Source organism: Patagioenas fasciata, chromosome 2 (genome assembly GCF_037038585.1).
Source record: "Patagioenas fasciata isolate bPatFas1 chromosome 2, bPatFas1.hap1, whole genome shotgun sequence".
Taxonomy (NCBI): Eukaryota; Metazoa; Chordata; class Aves; order Columbiformes; family Columbidae; genus Patagioenas; species Patagioenas fasciata.
In genome coordinates, this window is record NC_092521.1 from 130855772 (window position 1) to 130882197 (window position 26426).

General features: G+C 39.5%; 1 protein-coding gene across 8 annotated transcripts in view; it reads left to right on the forward strand.

The window, feature by feature from the left end:
* SATB1 (SATB homeobox 1) overlaps positions 1-26426 on the forward strand; it is a 93090-nt gene that overhangs the window by 50450 nt on the left and 16214 nt on the right. For all 8 annotated transcript variants that reach the window (XM_065830680.2, XM_065830684.2, XM_065830685.2 and 5 more), the window contains 2 exons: positions 7046-7258; positions 15609-15764. In XM_065830680.2, coding sequence (XP_065686752.1) covers positions 7046-7258; positions 15609-15764 — 369 coding nt within the window. The remainder of the gene's footprint in view (positions 1-7045; positions 7259-15608; positions 15765-26426) is intronic.

Sequence of the window (26426 nt, forward strand, 5' to 3'; positions counted from 1 at the left end):
TATTTACAAATAAGTGACACAGAGTTTCATTTAATACAATGCTTAATATTTTAACTATTGATGCTATCAGGTATTGAAAAAAAACATAATAGTAGTTTCAAGTTACCATGGTTTGCAGCTGCCATCTTACCTGAGAAAAAAAAACCAAGTAAGCAGTTTATTAGATACTTCTGAGAAAGACTTGCCTAAAAGCAGTTTGTTTTCTCACAGCTTCCTCCCTGCTCCAAAGTTGTTTGTTCATGTTTTTGTCAACTAGTTTTGCGTGCGATTTTTGGTCTCCACCATTTGTGCATGAACAGTATTTGTTGCCTGAAATACAAGGATGGTAGGTTCCAAATGAACATTGAATTTATATGACAAAATGTAAGAAGATGCTCGTAGATGTGATGAATGCAACTGTAGAACCAGATTTCTAGTGTAAATACTGATTCCTATATATTTTTCTCACTGCAAATGTTATTAAATATTTGTTTAAAGTTAAATTCTTCCACAGATGTTGTGGTTAACCAACTTGGTAAAATATGTTCAAAGTGACCCAAAACTGGGAGGAAACCCCAAAATGAACGTTGGAAACAAATACCGTTGAAAATATATGCAATATATCTGTAATATTTTTTGGCAACTTTCAACCAGATCTACTTGAAAGAACACAGAGTAGTATCCCTGTATCCTAAAATTATGTTAGCTAGTCAAATTAGTATTTGCAGTTAGCTACCTAAGATTTTGCGGTGCTTGTTATGTATTGTGGCAAACGTAGGGAACAGAAAGGAAAAATACTGGGAGCCTAGGCAATATTAGCTTCAGTGTTGCCAAGAAATAGCTCAGCATATTTTTAATATGAAAAGGAGCCCCATTGAAATCCGGAGAAGTTTGTTGTAAGCACATTCACCTTAGCAAAACTGAAAATTGCTAATTGTACCCACAGTAAAAGCTGATGTCCAAGTATAAATACAGATAGAGATACCAGTGATTCTTATAAGAAAGCATTTGAATTTATTTTACTACTTGTACTTCAAAATTTATCTCAAGTTATTCAAGGATACATCACATTTAACAAAAATTAGGGCAACACTTTAATAACTGATGATATTTCGATGTTAATTTCTAATATTAATATAATGTCTTTTGTCTTTTTTTTTTTTTTTTTTTTTTTTTTTTGTTGGCTAGAGCAAATGGAAATGCCTGTTTAAATTCATCTGCTGTTTTCTGAGATAAGAAGCTAACTCAGGCTTACCACTGACATTTTTTAAACTGTCATAAGCATATTTGAGCTGTGTCCAGGGACCATATCATGCCATCAGTTTCTGAAGGCAAAAGATCTCACTGAAATTGGTTAGGAGTTCTGTGTAAAAAAAAAAAAAAAAACCTGATGTCAAGATACCATCTCAGATGGGGGGAGAGATTTGCTTTCAGCATAAAAGTGAAGGAAGGAAGTGAACTATAAACTAAGAGTAATCTAGCTTCATATTTTGGCAATAAAAATGCACTTTGGTGGAATTGCTGAAGATGTTGGCATGTCTTGTTTTACAGACTTGTGCTCTGCAGTATGAATGCAGAATTTGGTGGCATTTTTGGGTACAACTGGGAGATTCTACGAGTTTAGTGTGGTAATTCAACACTTGACCCTAATTTTTCAGAAATTTTGATTTTTGGGTAAAACTGTTGACTAGAAATACTTTTACTTTTCTCGGTTCAAAGGAAAAATGTGGTAAAATTCTGAAAACTAGAGTGCCTTTTCTTTAAATTCTCATCTATTTATGAGGTAGAAAAAAACCCTTAGCCACACCTAAGAAAATTGAAAGAGGGTTCTTAATCTTTTCTTGGATGAAAATGGTAGTTTCAAAAATGTGTAGTTCTCAGGAATATGCCTTGCAAAGTTTCATCAAAGAGCAGTCCAAAAAGTTATAACTTGAATGAAAATTAGTATCTATATGTCCACAATAGAACAATTGTTGTAGGCACCAGAAGTGGTTCTGGAGCGTGGAGCACATCTCCCCATGAGAAGCTGCACAATGGTCCTTCTAAGGAAGCCTTCAGATCTCAGTGGGGTCTGAAGTTGCATTTGTCCTTCAGCAGTGGCAATTCCAGCTCACTGGCTGTAAAGAAACAGATGGAATGCTGTTAGTGCCTCTTCGTAGTGCACGGTGGAAAGGTTTGTTGAGTCAGGGCTTGTGCTACCAGACCTGAGTTTCGCCTCAAGCGTGGCTACCAAATGTGTCTACTGGTCTCTCTGTTTGCTAGGGTAATTTCGGTAAATTGAGCTGCTTTTGTTCCAGTCGCCATTTGACCAAATTAATAAACGCAGTATTTTTTTCCAGCTGATGTCAGTGCACCATGCAGACACCTCTGCTCTCTTAAAAGGGCAAGTTATTTTTTTTTCCTGCACTTTGCTGGCTGGAAAATGGCATTTGTGATCAGCTCTCTGGCGCTGGTGGCAAGGAGCAGCTGTGGGGTGATAGCACCGATGTGTTGGACCAGCCCCCCAAAGCATGGTGTGCTACACCAGCCTCTGCCCCAACCTTTTGGCAGCAGAGTGGCTCATCTGCCTCTGCAAATTTGCACTTAAACTGTGAGGATCTCTGCTCCGTTTTGTTCTTTTTGGCATTTGTTCTGCTGAACCACCTTCGGAGCCCTAAACAAACAAACTCCTCCACTGTTTCTGTCATGTGTTTGTAAATGTAAACATGAGTCAGGGAACGGAAAGCTTGGGTTCCCACAATCAAGTCTGACATTTGACTTGAGGGTGTAGCTGAACCTGGTGCATGGCAGGGTGACATGCACGTACCGCGCGAGCGAGGATTTGCGTTAGTCATGGTTGTGGTTGGAACTGTGGCTCCTTGGGGCTGCCGGTCTCTGTGTTCGCTTTCAACCCCAACACTGACTGCATGAACTTGGGTGCTCCTGCACGGAGGTGACCTCTTGGCTCCACCTTCGCGGAAGGAGGGCTTTTTGCTGCTTTTGCCATGTCTGACCATTGTAATCTTTCTTCTTCCCACCAGTGATGGTTTTTCACCTCAAGGTTTGGGAGTACTTCTCAGTGTTTCTGCCAGATACCTTTTCTCTCCTCTGCTTTCTACTTCACCTCCATGCCTATTTAAAATATTAGCTGCCAGGATACATTGCCTTTCATTCATGTATAATGCCGTTTCTCATACATGAAAACTTCTGTGTATTTAGGACTGTGCTCATGCTAATTCTGGGCAATCGCTGTTTCGAGAGAGAACGCTTAGATATGCAATAAATGGCTCCATGTAATTTAAAAAAAAAAAAATCTAAGTTTACACAAACCACCTTCTCAGCCACTTTTTTTTTTTTTCTTCCACTTTGGCACACTTTATTTTCCAGTAAAATGAAAAATGAAGATGGATTATTCAAAATTGATAACAGTAATGGACCATCATGTAATGTTTTATTGAATTTGAGTTCTGTAAATTATGTGGTAGAGAGAAATTTGCCTGCTTAAGTATAACAGAAATTGCCACTGTATTCATATAATTCTTCGTAGTGTAATTTAAGAAAAAGCACACTATCCATATCACTATTGAATAAAAGGTAAAAAGGTGCTATTACACTATCATGACAGCTCTCCTCTTGCTACTAAGCGACATAGATAAATGTGTCTGCTTATAACTTGCCTGGCAGGGATCCAGGCTTGTGTGTGGGGCTTGCAAATAATCTTCTGCCTGGACATGGGATGGGAACACCCTGCATTGGAGAGGAAGAGCGTTCAGGGATGTTCTGTATGTTTTGGGGAGGTTTGGGCAAATTGCATTTTTCTTCTGGGAGCTTTGAAGATCTATCAAGCTGATAAAATCTATTTCAATCAGTGATTACGTTCAAAGAGGAGACAAACTGGGGGCCAGACAGGCAGTGTTTTTGTTCATATTGGCAGACACTTTCATTTATCTCCATTTTTAAAGAATTCATAATTGGTTTTTGAAAGCCTTGATAATATTTATTGAACATTTTTGTGCAATTAGGAATAAATTATACTTGTGATGACATGTAAACTTTTTTTTCAGTAGGACCTGGTAACATTTTAAGAAAATACATTTTCAGTGCAAAAAGAATACAAGGGAGAAACGGTGAGGAGAACTCTGATCCTAACTGTTTATTATATAATCTCAATGCAAAAGAGCATTTAGCTTTTATGCAACCTGAGATACAATATCAGGACATCATACCAACACTTGTGTCTTGGCAAACCAGTTCAAGCCTGGTAAAATGAACAATAAATCTCTGCACGTCAGCTTGGGGCAGGATGTGAGAGCTGATATTTTCTTTCTAGGGTTTTCCCATTTTACATCTTGTCAAGCAATCTTTAGCTGAAGTTTTGTGCTCAGAAAATTGAAGCAGTAGCGATGAAGTAATATTTGAAACAGGCAAATTGTATTGTAAAGCTTTGCCTGCACCTGGTACTACACCTGATTTTTTATGTTATTTCCTCACATATTTTGACCTTTAGGCTCAAAGCTCCTAGAAGCAAACACCTCCTCCTTGTCTTCTCTTCACTCTCTCATCTCCCCTCCTCTGCTCTGCTCTGCTCCCAGCTCATGCAAAGAGTCATGGCAGTGATGGGGGACGGAGAGGGGAATGAATACTTAATGGCATTTCTAATCACAAAGAGGTGTCCTGCAGCAATGGTTGTACTGACAAATGCAGGAAAAATACAAAAAACAATTTTCTTTGTTTACTAATTTCACTGAGAGGGGGAAAGTTATACAAGAAAAACAGCCTTTTCTGCTTTTTTTAGCTGCCCACTATGTGGCAAAGGCTTGTACAAGCAAACATTTTCTATTATGGGCTAAAGTATTTTTCAAGGACATTTCCCGTGGCTAACAGTGGGCTGTCTGTTAGTAAGGAGTCACTTCTCCTGCCAATGATCACTCGACTTGAGTTTAGGTTTTTTTTTTCTTTTTAATGCTGGTGGGGTTGTTTTCAGCACAGTAGCAGTCAGAAATCACATGTGTTTGCACCTCCGTCATACATCCTGTGCTCTGCAGACAGCTTTGCCTTGTCTCCAGTGGCACAAACTCATTTTTTGCCTCCCTTGGAGGATGGGTTGTGTAACCATATCACTGACGAGCAATAGTAACTGTGAGTTTGAGAACTTAGAAGTGGAAAAAAATGGTAGGCAATAATTTAATTTTTGTATTTGCTAATAAGTAAATTTATTATTAGACTTATCATTAAGAAAAAAAATCAAAAGTTATACTCCTCTCAAATGCCACTTTTGTCTGTAACTCATTTGTTTACCTTTTGAGTAGTTTCTACCTGGATACCAGAAAAGAGGAGAGATGAAGAATAGTGGTAAGAAAGTATCCTTCAGGATTATTGTTTTTTTAAAATCCTCCTCCAAATTACTTTTCCTGCTTAGTGCTGGAGAGACTCTTTATGTTTTTCATCCCATTCCCTCTTATGTGTGCAAACACAGAAAGGGCCAGGAGGATCACACTGGCCCTAGTGTAGTGGTAGCATCTCCATCCCCGTTGTCTCTGGATGAAGGGGCAATGGGGCATATGCACAGCTCAGAGCCGTCCTGGGTGGGCTCTGACCCTGGCTAAGCACAGCTGAGAGCAGCAGCTTTGCAGCAGAACCTTTGTAAGGGGCTTTTGCCTGGTAGGACCAGACCTTAGAGAGAGGTGACAACTACCATAGGTGCTGTGAGCACCAGACTTCCCTACAAAGGAGGCTTTCTGTTGCAATCTCTTAGGAATGGGTATCTTTAGTCAGGATTGACTCTCTTAGTTCCTTTTAGCTTTTTTATTACCTGCCTCCTTCCCTCCATTCACCCCTTCATTACCCCAATTAACTTAAAACATTTCTTTAGGAAAAGAAACATTGGGTTGTGTTATTCCTTTAAAATCACAACCATGTTCCCTTGTCCCGCTAGCAATAAAACCCTCCTATACCAACCCTGTCCTTGTCCCAGCATGGCAACAGCATTTATTCTAAAAAGAAGTTTACATTTGCTTTTGCAAAAGTTAATTTTAATATCACCACCTTGTAGCTTCACAACAGTGGAGCATTTTGTAGCGTGGCATATTTAAAAGGACAATTTGGCAGGGGGCAGATTTGAAGAACCTGTTGGCATTAAAGTTCTAGTTGCACTCACAGGTTCATAAATATTTTATCTTTTAATTAGGTGTCCCAGACTGCCTGTCCTGCTCCATTGCTGAGAACCAAGATGAAATTATTACATAGGAAACCTGGTGTGGTCTGTATAAGCTACTGGCAGCACCCTATGGTCTGCAGCCTGCCCATCTTCGGCTCACTGCTACGGATGCCCTGTTTGCTGTTTTCCTCTCATTCCCCAGTGCTCGCTTTTGTCTGTTGTTGCTGGACTCTGGTCAAAGGACAGCAATGGCAAGTGGACTTAGGAAACTGGTTCCCAAATAAATAGCCCAGGTGATGGACTAGGTGAAGATTAGGATTGTCCTGGTGAGGGAACGAGGGGGAGCATCCAATAGTGAGTTTCCTCGTTTGTTGTTAAACTCCAATATACAACTCCAAAACCAAAATATTGACTTATAAAATATAGGGTCCTGCATCAGTTAAGCAGTACTTGAGGAACATTGTGAGTTTCTCATCTCAGATTAGTTGTGAAATATCACTGTTTAAGTTGCTAGAAATGCAGAAAGACTTTTTTTTTTTTTTTAGGATGGCTATGTGTTTTGTCTGGGAAGCCTGAGAAACCCCAGTGTCATGCCTCTGAACTATCTGTATTTCGCTTATTCTTAACGTCTTTGATTGTTGACTGTGAAAGATTTCATGGCAAGTTAAGCTAGTAAAAGGAAGGAGAACTATTAGGCAGATTCAGTTTATGTTGTATGTAAAACAGATGCTTAATAAAATTAAGGGTACAACTGAGGCTCTCTGCTACCTAAATTGCCATTAATATATTCCTACATGGAGTGAACAGTGCATTTGCTGCTCTCGTTTTCAGCCCAGTGGAAAGAAGAGGAGGACTGATAAGCAGTGCAAGGTTTTACAGGCGCTCACCTAGGCTAACTCTCCAGCCTATTTTTTTCTTCCCTCCCTACAGGGCTTGCTCTCAGAAATCCTCCGAAAGGAAGAGGATCCCAAGACTGCCTCGCAGTCCCTGCTGGTAAACCTTCGGGCTATGCAGAACTTCTTGCAGCTGCCAGAAGCCGAACGAGATCGGATTTACCAGGACGAAAGGGAAAGGAGCCTGAATGCAGCCTCCGCGATGGGCCCTGCACCGCTCATAAGCACACCGCCCAGCCGGCCTCCACAAGTAAACCACTCACTCTGTCTTTGAGATTTGCTTGTCGTGTTTTCTCACTGTCCTGCTGGGTGGTACCTTTCTTAAAAAAAAAGAAAGCTTTCACTGTTGCATTTTTAAACGCTCGTAGAATCATTATTTGAACTGCATATCACAAATTTAATTTAAAAAATATAATGGATGATGGTAGCAGTTTATTACTACCTATTTTCTAGTTTTAAGATAAATTCTATCCATTATGGCCCCTACTGAGTTTTTTTCCTTGTTTCACTGAGACACAAGCTTTGCTGGGCCTGGAAGATGCTGGCTTTTGGTGACCTTATTTTTCCCTGTACTTCTCAAGTGTTGTTTTTAATGTTGGATGTTCAAATAGGGATTTTAAAGGATTTGGACTGCTAAAATGAGTGGGAATGAAAGAAGTATGAGTACATCATATTGACTTAAAAAATTATCTTCCAGAAAACGAACAGGTAAAATTAAAGGGATGGGGGAAAGAAAACTCCATCCCAAAATGCAGGTCACACTTCCACCAGATCAAGTTACTGACAACTGGACAACATAACAGACTTGTTACATCCATTGCTCTGAAAGATTTGGATATGCTCATTAAAGCTTTGTTTAGTATTTGTTCAAATGAAACTCACTATTAATTTCTGTAAAATGTAGTGGGACTATTGGTTTAATTCTCCCTAAATTATAAAGTTTGATAGAGTGGAATCCAGAAATTCAATGGTATAGTCCTTGTGTTTGTCAAGGAAACTGATGTTGGTGTGGGGGCACATGAGAAATACGGATGTGAGCCATAGGAATGCAGAGGATATCCACAAAGAAGAAACACAGTTGTGAATTAAACACTCCAAAAAACTGCATCATTTCTGAAATACTCTGAATTGCTGTGGCTCAAGGTTCTGCCTATGCAAGGGAAAACCAAACTGATCTTCAGATATATGGGAATCATGCTGTATACACAGTCCAGATTTGCTTTACAAAGCAAGGCTTTAGGATTGTGGGAATTTTATGGTGGTTGAATATATAAACACAGAGCAGTTTTTTGCTAACCAGGCTTAGGCTTGTGTCTATGACTATATTCCATACCCATTCTGAATGCTATAAATCCCTTGAGATTATTTTTCTAATTTTCCTGCAGCTAATGGATACTAAGGACCACACTAAAGTAATGAATAACAAAATTGTAGGAAAAGGGAGGACAGAAGATCGCTTTAACCTGCTGCAGTGCTTTTCACAAGAAGAGAAAAAAAAATTAGCAGAAAGAACAGACTGTGCTAATAGTCTGGTTTTGTTATCATTAACTGAGTTTAATCTGTGAAATCCACAATAGATACTCTTCAAGATAAAAGATGAGAATCTATTTACATAGTAATGCTTTAGTGGAAAATAACTAAATATAGATAACTGTGTTTAAGATAACATTTGATTTTGTTTTAATATCTCTACCTGCTCCCACAGCCCAAGTAATTCAGAGCAAATGCTAACCCTCCTTCTTAACTTATCTCTTTCTGCCAAGGTAATGTCTCACTCTGTCTCAAGTGGTCTTGGGCAATTTCACAGCTAAAGAACAGAGTTAATTACAGGACTTTCCAGAAGGATGTCAAGTCAGAGGTAGTCCTTGTATTGGTTTTAATTCACACTTTAAACTGTATAAATCCCTTGCAGCCAGAAAGAAAGTGAGACTTAGGGGTTTTCTTAACTGACAAAACATACTGTAAATCCAAATTTAGGGGTTGGAGGGGGGGATCTATCTGTCTCTGCTGTGCTCTTCTTCATAATTACGTTTCTTTTTTTTTAGTGAGAGTCAGGAGTATAGTTAACCTAATTGCGACAGTTCGAAGTGGAAACAGCAAAAGGTTTTGTTATGATACTTTTCAAAAGGAAAAGAGATGAACAAGGGAAACCTTACAGATTAATACTTGAGATCTACAGGACAAAATAGTTATTCTTCTAGTTGTTGTATTGTTCTCTGTCATTAAGCAAAACATATGCACTTTATTTAGTGGGTGGACCAAGGATGTAGAAACGTCTGAGTTGGGATTCTGTGTGACCTTTTTACACGTTGCCAGAGTAAACCACCTGTAAACTTGTGTAGCACTTACCACCTGCTACTAAATATTCAGAGCCCCAAGTTTGAAAATTGAAATATCCGTGTTGGTAACATAAGTATAATACTTAATGCTAGAAATAATGAAATTATTCTAGTTGTTGCATTGGCAAGTATAACTTTACAAATTGTAGCAAAAATAAATTATAGTCAGGATACTGCAAAATTATTAATGCAAACTGCTACTTTGATGCCCCCCCTAAATGTCCACAGTTTATTGAATATTTGATACTAAGGAAATAGAAGTACTAGTGTCCTTACTACTAAGTTTATTATAAGCAATTATTCAAAGTTCATTATACAGGAATCCAGCACAATATTTTTCTCGTTTAGCTGTGAGCTTCTTAGATAACTATTGAAAGACAAAACAGAGCATTTATCCTGACAACAGAATTTATGCAAGAGCCAACATATTTAATATTAAATCTTAAGACTTGTGTAACATTTGAAACAATTAAACGATGAAACCATGAAAAATGGGAGCTAATATGCCACACATGAAGGTTTATTTTGCAATTGCAAGTTATCAGTTTCAAGAGGATGTGAAAATAAACATCCTGAAAAGGAACTATTTTGCATTTTTGTGTTGCCAACTGGTGGCCAGACAGTAGAGCAGACTTAACCATTTAGCAGCTGAGCTTGTTCTGTGTGTATTTTGCATGCCACTACGTACAAAAACAGAAAGCGTGAACTTGGAGGTCTGATAGGATAGTAGGAACTCACCAAGCATATACTCTGATGCCTGAGTTAGAAGGAACTGTGGTGAATTTATCTCATTTTTACAGCATTCTTACTAGTTGCTACTTGAGCTAATGTATCTGGATTATTTCCAATTCTTTTTTTGAAATCCTTTAAGAAGCTGTTTGTCCCCCTTATTTCTCCCTTTCTCTGTGACTTAAACAAACCAGCATTTTTTTTTATTATTACTTTTTTTTTTTTTTTAATTGAAATCATTAGCCTCTAACGCATGAACTTTTGGGATATGTGTATAACCCTCTAAGCTGGTCAAGTTGTAAGTCTGCTACTACCTTCACACGGGTGGACTGAGCACAAGGAGGTGGCATACACTAGAATTTTTCCCTTGAACATTGTTCATCTTGCCACATAGGGCAGAAGCCTGTCTGTCAGGATCTTTCTTGGGGCAGTGGAATTTATAAATATTAGCATCTCCATCAGGTAGGTACTGCATGGAGAAATGGTTTAATTTCTTTTATTGTTTTGGTTTGGTTTTGGTTTGGTTTTTTCCCTCTTCAAAACCTTTCTCTTGCGAATCACTCCACAAAGGTCCTTTCTGGCTATACCTAAAGTCAAGTTCAGAGAAGAAGTCTATTACATGTTATGCAAGAATAAGAGGATGCCGAGTGTGGAGCTATGTTCAGTGTAGATGGAGCTCCCCATGGAGGTGCTAAGGTTGTCCTCTCCCTCTGATCAGTGTAGTTCAGGATGTGGGGGAGAGAGGACTCCCTCTTCCTTAGTAGAGCTTGGCAGGAGGCTAGAGACAGGTGACTTTTCCAAAATATTCTGGTTAAAGCTCATCAGTCATCCTGCGGTTATGAACACTTCCTTCTCAGGACAAGTCATTTCCATTTCAGCAGAGCAGAGGAAAAAATCCTTCTCGCCACCCAAATCGCCAAAAGAAAACTTGTTCTAACTCTTGGGGCCCATCATCATTCTGTGTTAAAACAGAGTACGTGTAACATCAAGAGCAGAATATAGTTTTAAGAAGGCAATGTTTTAAGTAGTATCCACAAATCTTGCGTGAGTCATGTTTCTGGGTACTCAATTGACAAAACCCTTCATTTTCATAAATGTAATCCTGGCCTCCCTCTGACTACAGATAAATTACAGTTCCTTCCTGCTAAAGCAATTTCAGCTTGGGCCCTAGAGATAGGTTGTCGCTCTTGAAAGACTGGTCTTGGGGAGAACGCTGCTTTGCTGGTGGTTGAGGACCACTGAACCTCTATTGCAAGGAACTATGGATAACACCAGCTCTTGTAAAATTTGACAGTGGAGGCCTGGAGTTCAAACACACACACACACACATGCCATACATCACCACCAGCAAAATTTTTATTTTTATGTCTGCAAAATTTGAGATTTAGGTTGATAGTCTTTGTGCCAAGTTGCAATTTAATGCAAGTGAAAATGAACAAAATAATAAATGCAACCCTCTCGCGCCCCCCCCCCCCCCCCCCCAAAACCACCATGGAGGAGAGTTAATGGAAACCCTGACACTTAACTATAACTGCACTTCCAGGCGCCACTGTAATAATGGAGTAGTAAACCTTGTCCTGATAAAAGCTGTTCTGAAAGCAACAGCATTTATTTTACCTCCTGTGCTATTTGCAGAGCAGAACTGAAAAGTAGTTTGTTTTGCCTGGAATGAACTACTTTATGAATTTTAATGTACGATGTAATATTAAAAGCTAAACCAGGATTAAAGAAGATTTTTGTTCCCAAGCTAGAACAGTACTTATGAGAATGTGTTATAGAAGAATTCTTTTCTTTCGGTTTCGATGGGGAAGAAGTGAGCTTCCATGTTTGTGAAAACCTCTTCATATTGGTTGTTCCTTCTATAACAACCTGTCCTTTCTTTAGGAAAATGGAATTAATCCCGAAGTTCTTGCTACTGTAATCGGTCTTGTTTGATGAGAAGATATATCTGGGCAGACCAGGAAGGGATGGATGTGTCATTTTTTTTCAAGTATCTTTAAAAGACTTAATTGATTTGTGGTAGGAAGATGGACAAACAAATTTCTGATTCTCAGTGTGTTTTGTTTGTAAAAGAATGCTCCTCTGCTCAGTTAGTGGTTGAAAAATTTGGTTACTGTGAAAAAAAATAAAAAAAAGTAGATGATGTATGGTTTCTTTCCTAAACAGAAAATGTGGCTAAAAGTGTGGGTGGGGTGGGAGGTTGTGCTTAAGTGTGGATGAGATAAGAGATTATGTTTTGTTTTGTTTTTCTCTCCAAAATGAACACTTTTTCCACCTCCTCTCCCAAGTCCTGAAGTTGCACCGTTGAAGGCTTTTTTGTTTTCTGTTGGGTTTTTTTGAGGAGGAGGGTGTTTTTTCAACCCAGCTTCAAACAGCCTCTGTCTTGAACTCAATTCTAAATTCAACACAACAGCCTAGATGCTTGCTATGTATAAATTATGAAACAGTTTTATGTATGGATATTCTCCAAGAGGTTAATTAGCATTATTGCATGGAATTCATCAGACCAGAGCAGACCAATGGTCCATCTAGTCCAGCCACAGTCTATACCTGATCTTTGAAGAGAAATTATTAAGAAGTGGGGGAAGAATTTTTATACTTGGCCAATGATGTAATTTGGAGAGGGAGAGGCTATGGCTGTGAACAACAGCTCTTGATAATCCCCAAACCCATCATTTTATAGCTCCTGAAGCTCTTCAGGCTAATATGGCTTTTTGATGCAGATATTAGTGTCTTCTGTTATTCATTTCCTAATTCAGTATCAACAGAAGGCAATAGGAATTTGGGGTTTTGTTTGTTTGTTTTAACTTCAGTGATATTTTAGATGCTGTTGAGTTTGTTGTACCTGTATAAAGACAGATGTGGTTTGCTAACCAGAATGAGGATTTTCAGTAATTCTTCTGGGTAAAATGCATATCCATATTAAACCAGGCATTGAAAAGTGTGGACCAAGATGCACAGTTTAAGTTGCTTCCAACATGGTATGTGAGTCTTGTTTTTCGATGATCTGGGCATTCACAGCTCAGTTAAGTGGTCTATGAAGTACTGCTACAATGTGAGGCTGTCTTTTGAAGCTGAGTAGCAATCAAAAAGGCAGTGCTTACAGAAGAGAGACATTTTGATCAAGATCACAGGAGCAGAGTTTTTCCTTCCCAAAAGATACTGTGGACTACTGTATGCCAGCTGAATACCTTCATCTTCTTGTCTTCTCCTCAGGACCCTCAAAGATTAAGTACAAGTTAGAAATATTTATTCAGGAAGGAATGAAATAACTTTGCCAAAATTTAAACCCGAGGTCCAAGAAGGTGTGTTAACAAAACCAGCACTTTTTAATTTTCTGATTTAGCTTAGCATGATTTTCACATGCAAGCTGAGAAGGCTGTCTCCAGTTGTATATTTAACATCCCTGTTGGTTATCAGTTATCTTTTACTGAGTCTTTTTTTTTAATTTAAAGTTTATAAAATTACCACTGATTTTGCAGTTTTCAAATTATTTCTCTGTGTGGTGTTCAGGAGATGCACCTGCTCTTGTGGCTCCATGCGGATTTGCCCAGTGTGAGGCGTGTGTTTTCCTGCCCTGCGGTGCTGCTCCTCACGCTGCCTGTAGCCAGGTGCCTCAAATGTTTCTGAGCAGCTGGTGGCCCAGGGTTGGCCATCTTCTACTGCATTGTCACCTGTAAAATGTCACTCTTCAGAAAAGGAAACATCTGAACTCCAGGTCACGGCTGCAAAGTACCAGTTGGTTTCAGATGAAAGCAAATCACATCATAAGCTGTATTTCACATTCTAGGATTTTTAGTTCATTTCCCTTTTCTATTTAAGACTCCTGTTTTCAGACACCAGGAAATGTTAACGCCTGTGAGAAGGAGGCAGGTGGAAGTGTGTGCAGACGCCTTGTTCTTGCTGCGGTTTTGGCCCTCGCAGCTAATGGGCATGTGTTAGCACAGCTCCTGAAAAGCCTGATAGACAAATCAGGCTCAGCAAAAGTGGCATGCGCTTCCAGTTCCTGGGCTAGATTATTTTATCTTAAAAGCACCATGGAGCATAGTTAACACAAATTGAGCATGACATTTCTAGGCAAAATGGGCTGATGATTTGCCTAAGTCTCTCACCCAAAACCTTTGACTCTCATAGCGTGAGACCTGTGACATATAAAAGCTCATAGAGAGTGAGCTTAGAAAATGAATTATCATGTTATCATGATTTCCTTTTGAACCTCAAGGGACTTCAGAGCATAGGAAGATGCTGACTTGCACTGGATTAAACTGATAGTGAAAGTGTGGTTTTAGACATATAGGCTGAATCATCCTCTGGAAGTGCCAAGTTCCATCCATTAGATTTAGAGGTAGCCTGAATGACTAACTTAGACTAGAAATGCAACTTCTGAATGGCTAAATTAATTCAGCTCTCAACAACATCAGGATGAACCAGTAGGTTTGAATTGAAATCTAAAGGTTTGATTTTGCATTATCACCTTGCAGCTTCTTGGGAGAAATCCAATCTTTCCTTTCCTATGGTCCACTTTAGGATTAGTGGTCCATTAGGTGCGCTGATCTTGGGCAAGTGTTGCAAGAGTAGCTGCTAAAGAAAGACAATACCCCTAACTATTGAGAATATTGTAGGATGAGCTGAGTGCCTGCTGATTTTCTGTGCCTCTCAACTGATATTGCAAAAACTACCCTGTAACCTTGGTGACATGATTCTTGGTGTTGAAACATCACTTCCATCTTTTACAAGGGATGAAGGAAAGGATAGTCTTTGTCCCATCATGACACTACTGATGTATTTTTTTATGGTTTCCCTTAATGCTACAGATGCAGCACAGAGATGGTAGTGTAATCATTCTGTCTTGTTTTCATCCTGGTTTGTTTGGGGTTTTTTTTGACCTGGACTGCAGGAAGAATAAATATTTGATGTATGTAAGTGAAGTACAACTAGAATTGATAGTTTTAAGAAAGGCCTATCTTGATTTCATGAATGAGTGATTAAAATATGCAATATTCTAAATTATCGCTTTTTTCAAAACAGCTTAAGAATTAAACTGATGAGATAATATTTTTAAAAGTTAAATCTAAAGCCACGACTTTTCTACATTATCGTGCATTTGACTGTACTGGACTTAAAGCATGAATCAAGATGTATCTGTCAGGTTTCTATTTCATTAAAAATTCTTTTATACTGCACTTATATTTTTCGCTTAATTTACGTGGGAGAAGGAAATCATGTAAGGATTCACAAGTCTCTACAAGTCTGTTTGACAGGTTTCCACCTAATTTGTTTTACGACATTCAAATTCACAGTGGTCAGTTAATGAAAACTTGAATTTCAGATGCACTCACCTTTTACAATGTGCTGAATTTTCTTGTTTCCCAGTTGCCTGAACCATGGATAACTTATAACATTGAGTCTCTGAAAGCTGATGGAATATCAGAGCAAAATTGAATAAAATGGAAAAGGGAACTGCTTGGGGAGGGAAACAGAAGAAAATAACATTTTCATAATGAAAAATGTCTCATAAAATGTATTTTTTAGGTCAAAACTGCTACCATTGCTACAGAGAGGAACGGAAAAACAGAAAATAATTCCATGAACATTAATGCTTCCATTTACGATGAGATTCAGCAGGAGATGAAGAGAGCCAAGGTGTCCCAAGCACTGTTTGCAAAGGTTGCAGCAACCAAAAGCCAGGTAAAGTTACCGGGGCGCACCGGCCTCCCTGTCCTGCGTGATTATTTCCCTGCCTCCCCGGTTTTGATCTGTTTCCCTGTGAGTTAAAATGAGCAGCCGGGCTAGCACACCAGCCACAACTCAGAGCTCCTTGCTGAGTCCAGAGGAAACCTCTGGTTTCCCTTGACCAGGCAGGGGTGAGAAGCGGCTTCCTGTGACACGTCCCTCCCTCTTCCCTACCAGCAAGATGCGTTTGTGTCCCATGGGTCTTGGGTGGCTCAGAAAGCATCAGGTTCATCAACTCTTAGCTGGCATGGACATGGCAAAAGCCGTGGGCGAGCTCTATTTATTGCTGCCAAATTCATCTCAAGGCTTTGGTGTTTTGCAATTACATACGTTGCAATGCGGAACACAAGGTTTCTCTTTTTTTTTTTGAAAAAATATTTAGTCAGACCCACTGGTGAGGCTGTCTGTGGGAAGTGGGGCAGCACAGTCCACATCAAAAACAAAACCAAACCAAACCCAACAGATTGGTTATACAAGTTGAGTCTGAGAAAATATGTGTGATCTTTGTGGAATACAATAGCTGCGTGGTTACTTGTGTGCGTGCACACAATATTGCATATTCAGTTTTAAGCCTTTGTTGTGTGGTTTCCTATTCTGTTTTCTTCAAGTGAGGAATTTCTGTCAAGTATAGTGGCAAGAGGGTGAAATCAGCAGGCACTTGTTGGGTTTGATTATCATAAGCAACATGTCTTTTGAGAAAGATCACTGGAGTATGCAAAACCATTGATTTGAGTGAGAATGTACTCAAGAAGTAAGTAAAGGAAAAACATGTAGAAAAATGGGAAAGACTACATACAGTTATACCAATGCTTGAAAGAAGTGGTAGAGGCACCAATGTTTGCAATCTTGAATTTTCAGGTTAGATTAAATGTTAAGTCCACTAGTCATTCTTCCTTTTTTTAAAATAGCTTCATAGAAAAATACATCTTCCACAGAAAGCTGATAATGATCAGTTAGACCAATGAATGTTTCTTGGGCTGTCAGCATTTTAGTGCTGGTATTCTTTTAAAAGTTTTTAACTTTTGACTTCTGCGTTGCTCACATTTTGGAGTTTGCTGCATTTCATTGTACAGAAAGGATATTGTCTCTTAAGTTATATGCTGTAAGGAGCACTTAAAGGGATATTTTGAAAATGTTATATCAAAATGATTAAACTCAAGCTGTGGACTGTAAAAATTACAGCTTTATAGGCCACATGCCTGCCTACCCTTCAATCACTGTCAAAGTGATAATTTCTACAATAATATGTTTCTTTTATTGTGGGATTCTAAACACCAAGTGCTGTTTAAACATTAAACTGAATTGTTTATGTTAGTGCTGTACTCAGTGTGTCATACATCAGGCCACTATAATCTCCCATGAAATGTAAAAATTCTGTCATGAATCATGGCTCGTATATCGGAAATTACTGTAATTTTGATTGGAAATTACAGGGCTCTTGAAATGTTTCTAATTATGATAGAATGTTACAGCAGCTTCCAACCTGTGTGCTCCTCAGATGTCTTTATGTACATGTCAAGACTCAGGGTTAGAGAACTGTCCATTTTCTACACCTTCACCTTTCCATTTCAGTTCTCTGCAAAACTAAGTTATGAAGCCAGTCTATCAGTCCACGTAATTTTGATCTGATCTGTGTGATAGTGTATTTATTTAAGTGCATAGTCTAAAAATTTCTGGGCGGGACAGCTCTTCCAATGCTGTCTTTAAAAGGGACAGGTAGTCAAAGTGAAGCACAGAAGCTTCCAGACGACGCAGTGCAGTTTTTTTAGAGTATTGGTATAAATTTTAGATTCTTGTACAAACTTTCCTAGCAAGTATAGAAAACAAACAACACCAAACACATAGTTCTTCTCCTTTTTATTGTGGAGATTATGCATGTATTCTCAGAAGTTTTCTCCCCAGTTTAAACAATGCAATGTTAATTTATGTCTTAAGCAATCTTTCAGGTCTGTAGTTAGCCTAAGTGCTATTTCTAATAGAAAGCTCCTTCAGAGAAGTAACCTCTTAGGTAAATTGGATGTGTTGAGTCTTCTGTAACCAGTTGACTACTAGTCAGCCAATTAATAAGCAAAAAAAGCAAAAGCCATGTATATTAAAGGAGATATCTGTATTGTAAAAAGTTCTGCATTGGAGCTTGTGAAGGGTACTGAGAAATATTTCATGAGGCAAAGAAGTCTCCCTTGCACAAAAAAAAAAAAAGCGGCTTGCCCAAACTTATTCTTTAAAAGAACCTCTCTTGAGAGAGCCTCTTTGTTGTTTTGTTTTGTTTAATTTGGGGATATTGGTTTCCTGCTCAGAACTGGAAATCCTGGGATGATCACTTACAGGTACAGTGAAAAGTCTGGAGGACACATCATATAAAATCACATGTCGCTTAACAGTTTTGTTTTTAAAGTCTCTAAAATTGAACATTGCTGCTCTTATCTTATTTTGGATATAAAAACTTGATTAACTCCCGAGTGTAGTCTGGAGTTATGGTATAAGGCAGTATGTGACCTAAAACAGCTCTGCCAGTGGACAAAGATAGTTGTTTGCTGGAGGGTCTTTATTTTAAGGAACTGATTTGAGTCAACATTAAATTGGATGTCTAAGCAGCCAGCATCTGCAAGGTGGCTAGGCTTGCCTGAGCCAGAAGACTGCAGATAATGTTCTGCTGACTAGAGCACTTTGTGCAGAAGAGCTGTTAAATGATGCGCCACGGAGGTTTCTATTTAGGTAGCACCGAGGCAAAAAACAAGCATCCTCCCTGGCACTGTGTTAGTTCCTTTGGCGAGAGTTACCTGATTGACAGAGGACCTGATGCTCAGTGAACCCACTGCCTACAGGGGCTTGGTGCAGCAGAGGTCATAGCGCAGGGCAAGAAAAGGGTGACGGGGGCAGGAGGAGATGGCAGTGGTGTTGGTGAGACCGTGCCCTGGCTTGGGTGAGAGATGATTTGTGTACCTGTAGTTTCACGGTGCACTTGGCTGGCAGTTTGTTGGCTTTCCCGCAGAAAAAGAACTACAGCTGGCACATGGTTTTGCACAAGTTTGGGGACTTAGCTAGAAGATTCCTTCAAATGTTCAATTATTTTTGCATGTAGGAATGTATACATTCTGTACGCTTTAAAATTTTTGTGGTTTTAAGGATCAATATATAATCTGCAGAATGAATTCAAATTCTGCTGAATTCAAAATATATACTTTAAAAGTTACTATGGTTATACTGAGGAGCTGAGAAAGATATTATAATTCAAGTTGCTTGAATACATCGTGCCTTTGGGGAGTTTTAGAATTGTAATTGGCAAAACACCTAACGTCAGTATTTAAAATCTTACGTTTTTATTGCAAGTTGTCTGCCTAATGTATATTTTGGTAAGTTATGTTATAAAGAGAGCTTTATTAAAATACGTGCAAATGGAAGATGGAAAGGTTTACCAAGTGCTTTGTGGCTGCTCCCAGGTTGTTGGTTTTTAGTGGTAGAACAGCAATACTAACAATATTGTTTACTAAAATCTAATCAGCACACCTGAATAAGTCAAAATGAAAAGAATACACACATATAAATTTGTGTGGTATGCATTACTTTTACAATTTAATCATATTGGGTTTTATTAAATTTATAACCTGACAGTCTGATTCCAGTAATTATGAAAGCATATTCTTGATTTTGTTATTTCAAACAAAAAAAAAGTTGATTTGTGTAATGATCATTAAGGCATCATGGCTCAGTAACTGTGCATTGGTTACAATGTTTTCATGTGGGAGCCAGGGATGAGTTTTTTTCTTGATGGTGACAGATGCTGAAATCTAATTCTATTCCATAAAAACAAACAAACAAATAAACAAAACCCCAAACCTAAGATCCCCGAGAGATAAGGCAAGTGGGGACTTGTAGCGCTCCTGTATGTTTGCTCTATTTTAAGCAGTTACGTTTATGTTAATGGCTTGTCCTGAAAAGCTGCAGGCTTCACGTGATACTATGAAGTAGAGGAGAAAGCAAAACTTTGCTGAAAATCAGCTTACGTTGCTAAAGCTTTCTTAAATTTAAGAAATGACAATTTGCAAAAATCGAAATGATATCAACCTCTGTACTTCTGAGAGCACCATGTGCTATGGTGTAAGGCCATTAGCCTCCAGTATTATACCTAAGTAAGTTTACTTTACAGTAGAATAATTAGGTAAAATCAGTACTTTTCTGCAACATCAATCCTGACAATCAGTATATATGGCCAGGTAGGTGCTGAATGCCCTCCCTTCTCACCAAGTCAAAATGCCTGTATGTTGAAGGTGAGACACTTGGCTCTCACAGAATCATGCTCCGATTTTAATTTTACTATAAAACCGATGGAATACTACCCACACCTCCATAAATTTCATCTAATTACGGAGAGTTTTGACCCGTTACTTCTGAGCTGTTGCACCGTGTTGCCCAATTTCCTGTCCTTCTGTCCCCGGCTTTCCCTTTGGTTAGGCAGTTAGCCCCTTGGAAATTAGTAGTTTCACCTGCAAAGCATGGAGGTAAAATCAGTGGTTCAGACCATTGCTAGAGATTCTATCCTAAGCCATCAGGCAAGTATTTTGTGCAGTGGTATTTTATTAGAAGTGTTTGACTTTTTGCCTTGCTATGCACCTGGAGCATTCTCCTCCAAAAGGCTGCATGGGTGTTAGGCAGAGTATCTAACACTCCAGAGTAGACAGGAAGGAGTTAAATGGGAAGGGAATGCTAAACATTGGCACTAAAATTGCTTTTGGCATGCAAATACCATGCTTTTTCTGACATAAATATTTTCAGAATAGGCCATTAGAGTTCAGGTATATAAAACCCTGCTTTTACTGGAAATTTTAATGTTGTAGTAAACCCAGAGATTTATAGTGAAAAATTGATGTCTGTTATCTCACTTTTATCTTTTTAACCAGCAGTTTTATAAATGCTATATCTTTGATCTGGCTTTTTCCATCTAGAGACTGAGCTATATACTCTAATAGGAAAGTCATTTTTAAACAGCTTCCCACACTGAACAAGCACGGTATTGTGGATCTGGCACGAAGATGTAACATGCCATTACCGCAGATATAGAATGATCTATTCAACAATTTTCCAGCGGGGGGAAAAAGAAACCTTTTTATCACCAAGAGTAACCCTCTGGTAACAATGTGGCTGTGAGAATGGGGTCTTGAAATTTATTTCCTCAGGGCACTGCACCTCAGGCTGCCCTGGTGGGGTCCAGCCTGGGGGACAGGCAAGGGCTCAATCCTTTGCCTATCACTCTGTGTGTCCATCAAGTTGTCTCCTGCCTTTGTCTTTCTCAGAGCAGCTGAGCCACATCCTGGGTTTAAATCTTGGCTTAAAAACCTTTCCCCCCCTCACCATGAGTGTACACTGGATTGTCTGTGAAGCGGGGAGGGATACTGCATGGGGAGACACAAGGTGGAAAAAAAAAGTGCTCTGAGGTCCGCCATCATTTCATGGGTCCACCTGGAATTAAACTCCTTGCCCTCATGGGAAGGTGAGATACAGTAGTCAGAAAACATTAACTGCAGAAGTACAACACACAACAGCCTATATTTTTTTAAATTTTATTATAAAATTTTTATTTCCTCCCCTCCCCACTACCCCGGCATGATTGCTCTGGCAGTTGAAGAGGTGCCATGAGCAGCATGAGTCAGGACAGGATCAGGTGTCAGCGGGAATGGGAGAGCGAGAGCGTGAACTGAGAAAGCAAGATGGGCTTCTGTGCACGATCAAGAATTGCCCCATAAAGCAGCGTGTCATTCAGTGAAACTGTGAAACTTGGCAGATAGAACTGATTTGTTTCTTTCACAAAATATCATGTTGCAGAGTCGTAGTGTGTTCTGTCTTGCCTGAGTCGTAGGAAAAGAGATTTTTGGGTTTCTATTGCGAGAACAAAAGGAATGCTTAGAGCCCTCCAGGTCCTTCCTCTACTCCATGTCTTGATTTCTTTTACGTCACGTTTTCTCGTAAAGAGAGGCTAAAACCTCAGGAAATTTCCTTTTTTTTTTTTTTGGTTGTTTTTTGGTTTTTTGTTTTTTAATAAATTCTCAGAAAGGGGGTAGAAAAATTGAGTTCAGTTTATCTCACTCATTGCTCAATCTGGGTAGACCTGGAGAAGCAATGATCCTGGCCATATCCCACGTTATCGGTATGACCTAGGTGGAGTGGGTTGACTTCAGTGAGTCCTGCTAGTAAAAAGTAGACTGCAACTTCTTGAATCAACAAAGATGCATTGAAGAGAAACTGCCTTAAAATCTCTGAGGTTGTTCATATCAGTATGCAATGGCCCATGGAAATCTGCATAGAGGGGAAAAAAAAAAAACCAAAAAACATTAAAACCTGAAATAGTTCCAGGCCAAGGTAAAGGATGGAAAATACTTAATTGGTAAGAGGCTTATATTTACCTCTTCATACAGATCTTTGGGGTTAGGCAGCCCTTTCAACACATAAGGCTAAGGCCGGGTTTGTTGCTAGACGGATGAAAAAGTGCACCCCTGAGCTCGCTTTACACGTGGGGTCACATCGGTTCCAGCTAGAGGTTCCCAGCCAGGCAGGCAGCAGTACGGGCTGTTCAAACACCACTTACAATCCGTGTAGAGGCTGTTTGAAGAACTGGTAGCAGCTTCAGGAAAGGCTGTATGTTTGAGCCCTGAGAAGAGCTTCCCTTGGGGGATGCGGTGCACACCTGCCCTACGTTGTCGAGAGTTAATGCTTAACGCTCGTGTGGCCTCAGCCTGCAGCACGGCCCCGGGAGGTGCTGGGACCGCTGAGCGCTTGGCAGGATGCGGCCCCGCAGGTGGCCAGAAACAGCAAAGGGGGGTTTCTTAGTTGGATGATTTTTGTCTAGTAGAAGGGGCGCAAATGTGCGGGAGAAGGTAGGAGAAGTGCAAGTTCAAGTAATTAAATGTACAAATGAAAAAAAGAGAGCCAAGCAGAGAAACCTCTTTACAAAATATAGAATTCTGTTAAAGCAGCAAGACGGTACAACATAAGGAATGTTTGGTACATGTTATTGAAACTGAAAAATCAGGGTATGGAATGAATTATAATTTAGCATAATCCATAATTTTACAGTTTTCATTTTGAATTATTTATCTTATATGATTTGATTAAAGCTAAAACTGACTGACAAGATCTTGAACATCTCTGCATATCTTAATGACAAATGGAGAAAGTCCTCATTATAACTTCACCATTTTAAAATTTTTATTTGTATTGTTTCTATATAGCTCCATTTTATTTTTAAAGCATATTTTAGATACGCATTGTGTACACGCGATTCCACAACCCATCAGGCTTCAGTGTTGCCTCAGTACCTCTGATTCAGTAAATCAGATCATAGGCAGCATGCTGTCATATAATAAGGTGTCTGATCCTTATTACCAGTTTGTTGATGCACAGACTCCTTCAAATTGACCATTGCAACACATGGTTTCCCCTGAAACTAGCTGTGATAATTAGCGTGGCTCTAATGAGACAGAATGTCACTGATCTTGTGCTGAACTGTCGAGTATCGACGCTACGGATGGGAACTGTCAAAGCTTGCCATCTGTGACAGAGCTTGGCATATTCCATTTGCAAGGTAGAGCATGCTCAATAGACTGTTTTTAAACAAATGGTCCATTTCTTGATTAGGGCTCTGTGTTCTGTTACCGTGGAAGACTTTATATCATAGTTAAACTTTTTTTTTTCTCTCTTTTTTTTTTTTTGCTGGGATAAGCTCGTTAGGAAATGAAAATGTTGCTAATTCTCAAACCCGTGCCTTCAATCTTCTGTTATCTTTTTGGGAAGAGGTAAGGGGTTGCTGATCACGTATTTATTCTTCTCCCTTCCCCCTGTATGTAGTTCTTCTAAGGCCACCACTTCCAAAAGGCTTTTATCTGGGTTTTTTTGTTTGTTTTTAAGCAGCGAGAGATAGGGACGGCATAGTTTTGAAGGATAGAGGAACAAATATTTAGAAGTCTTAGATGACACGCAGCGGGAGCACGTGCGCCTGGGATGAAAGATGGAATCGGTCAGGAGAGTCGGGCGCCCAGGCTCCCGAGACCGGCCCTGCAAAATGCCGTGTAAAAAGTCCAGCGCTGCTTATCATTCCAAAATATGCTTTGTTGCTTTTTATTTCCTCCTTCTCTGGCAGACCACACAGGGCTTGTTCTGAAGAACATTTTCACTAATCTGATCAGGCAGCCAAATACGCCGGGAAAACTGCTTTAATGATCCCACTAATTACCTCAAGTCAATATGAACTGTATTATTAGACTGAGGGAAAATATTCCATTAGGTCTCCCCCTTGGGAGTTTCTCCGCTTTGTGATGTCACTGAAGCCTTCGCCCTCTCGCTTGTAATTAATTTTATTTACACACGCAGGCACGCACAAGGTCACACCTGCACAACCGGAGCTGGCCAGGGAGCTAGTGGCACTCAGGCTTAATCAGATCTGTCATAATTACCATTCTGCATGTTTCTGACACACGCTGTGAAATATTTCAATTTAACTGCCGCTACCAGCACAACCAGATGTAGTGTGAGTGTGGCTGCATTGGAAATATTATTCCTCAGGATAAACTCTCTCCTCCTCCTTTTTCCTCCCACCCCCTCTCCCTTTTACAGCTAATGTGGCACAGAAGCTGATGTATCCTGTAAATCTTGAATGCAGCGCTAGATTGATAACAGCAGATTAGACAGTTTAACCACAAACAGCTTGTTCATTTTTCACAAATGAAAACCACATGTGGTGTAACTAAAATTTCAGGCTCTTTTTTTTTTTCTTTTTTTTTTTTTTCCTCCTCTTTGGTTGTTGTTTCCTTTTGTGTGTGCATGTGTGGTGTATGCGCGCGTGTTAAGGTCTGCCTTTCACTGTAAAGGAGCAAAATAAAAGAGTAAACATTTAGGGGGAAAGAGACACTGCTGTCTTTGGAGATTATTTCTCTGTGACCTTTATTAAAAACCTTCCTTGCTTTGGCAAAGAAATCAGATATCGCATGGGGGTTTTGTCTCTCACTCCGAGACTTTCTAATCTGTGGGTTTTATGCCCACTTATTAAAGAAGTCATCCTACTGTGCTCTCTTTCAAAATAATATGCCAGCAAACTCCTTGCTTTAAGAAGAGCTCCTAACCAAAAATGTAGTCTTCACTGCTATACCCGAATTTAGCAGAAATAAAATTTTCTGCCAGAGTTTTTCACCACTAATTTTGTCTCTTCGGTAACTCTTCCCTCTCCCGCTTCCTTTGGGGAAAAGATATTTTTTAAAAAAGAATCCTCAAAGTGTCTAGAATTTTGGCAAATGGAAAATTGATTTTTTTTTTAATTAAAACATTCCAGTTTACAGTTAGTTTTTAGGAAACTAAATATTGCTGGAAATCGGTTTGCTCTTTTATATTATATTTTTTTTTTTCTGTTAAATTGTTTATCTTGCCCTAATTAAACGGCCTTCAATACTTAGAAAGGGTTGGGGTTTTTTTAAACCATCTACTCTTTAGTAGATCATTGTTGGCTACTTTTCCTACACAGAGAAAAAATAATGCAGTTTTGCTAGAAAGTTTTAATTATAAGGTTCTATAACAATTCTTACAGCAAGGAAAAAAACCATAAGTGTGCAGAATGCCACTGAGCAGATTCCCCAAAGCTATTGCAGGTATTGTCAGGTGAGAGGAGTGGTGCAGTGCATCTGATAGAAATTCATCAAATCTAATCTGTAATAAGGCTTCCAGGGGAGGTTTAAAAAAAAAGTAGCTTTAGTAAGAGGCTGTTTTATCCATTGCCAGTGATTTGTGATGCAGTGACAATATCGAAAGTGCAGGCAAGAGGGAACTAAGACTCAGTGCTCAAAGTTGGTCAGGAGGAGGTGAGTGGGATAGTTTTGTAAGCCACTGAAGGCACAAATCATAGCAAAAAATTTAGCTGCATACATGGCCCCAGAGACTGTTGCAGAGAGGCTTAAAAACCACACAATCTTCCCATTGGGCCAGCAGTTACTGCCTGTGTTACTAGTTCCCCCGGAGCTGGAGTAGGTCACTGCAGGTGTACTATCAGCATCCCTTGCTGCACAGCAGTGCCACCTCTGTTACTGACTCCCCCTGGGTCTGTGTAGACCCCAAACCAAGGGGAAATCCTATCCCTGAGGTTCAGCTGAAGCCCTGGAGGTGCTATGGCTGCAGATATCTCAAAAATGAGTCTGGAGTAAGGTAAAGAGGTGGGCAGGATGGGCTCTTGTTGGAAGAGATAATGCTGAATTGAATCATAAGGATTCTTGAAAGGGTCCGGAAATCCAGCTCTCGTTTCTTGGCAAAAGTATTCAAAAAATGTCATGCAGTCGGGAAGCACTGGATTGCCAAAGGAAAAAAAGCACGGCACCCTCTCCCACCTCCTTTGAGTCTTTATTTTTAGATTTTCTTTCTTAGGTAAGGGTGTTTTGGTTCTTACACTCCAGATGCATGAATCAGCTCTTCCCCAGGCAGCACCTGCTGTCTGCCTGACAAGAGGTGCTGTTTCTGGCAGGATGGATTTTCTTAATCTCTCTTCCCGCTTTCTGTGTTGTTTTCCTCTCACTACTTTCACTAATTCATCTCGTTAAAACTTTCCCGTTAGCGCTCCTTTGACTTTTTCCTACCCCATTTCTCTCC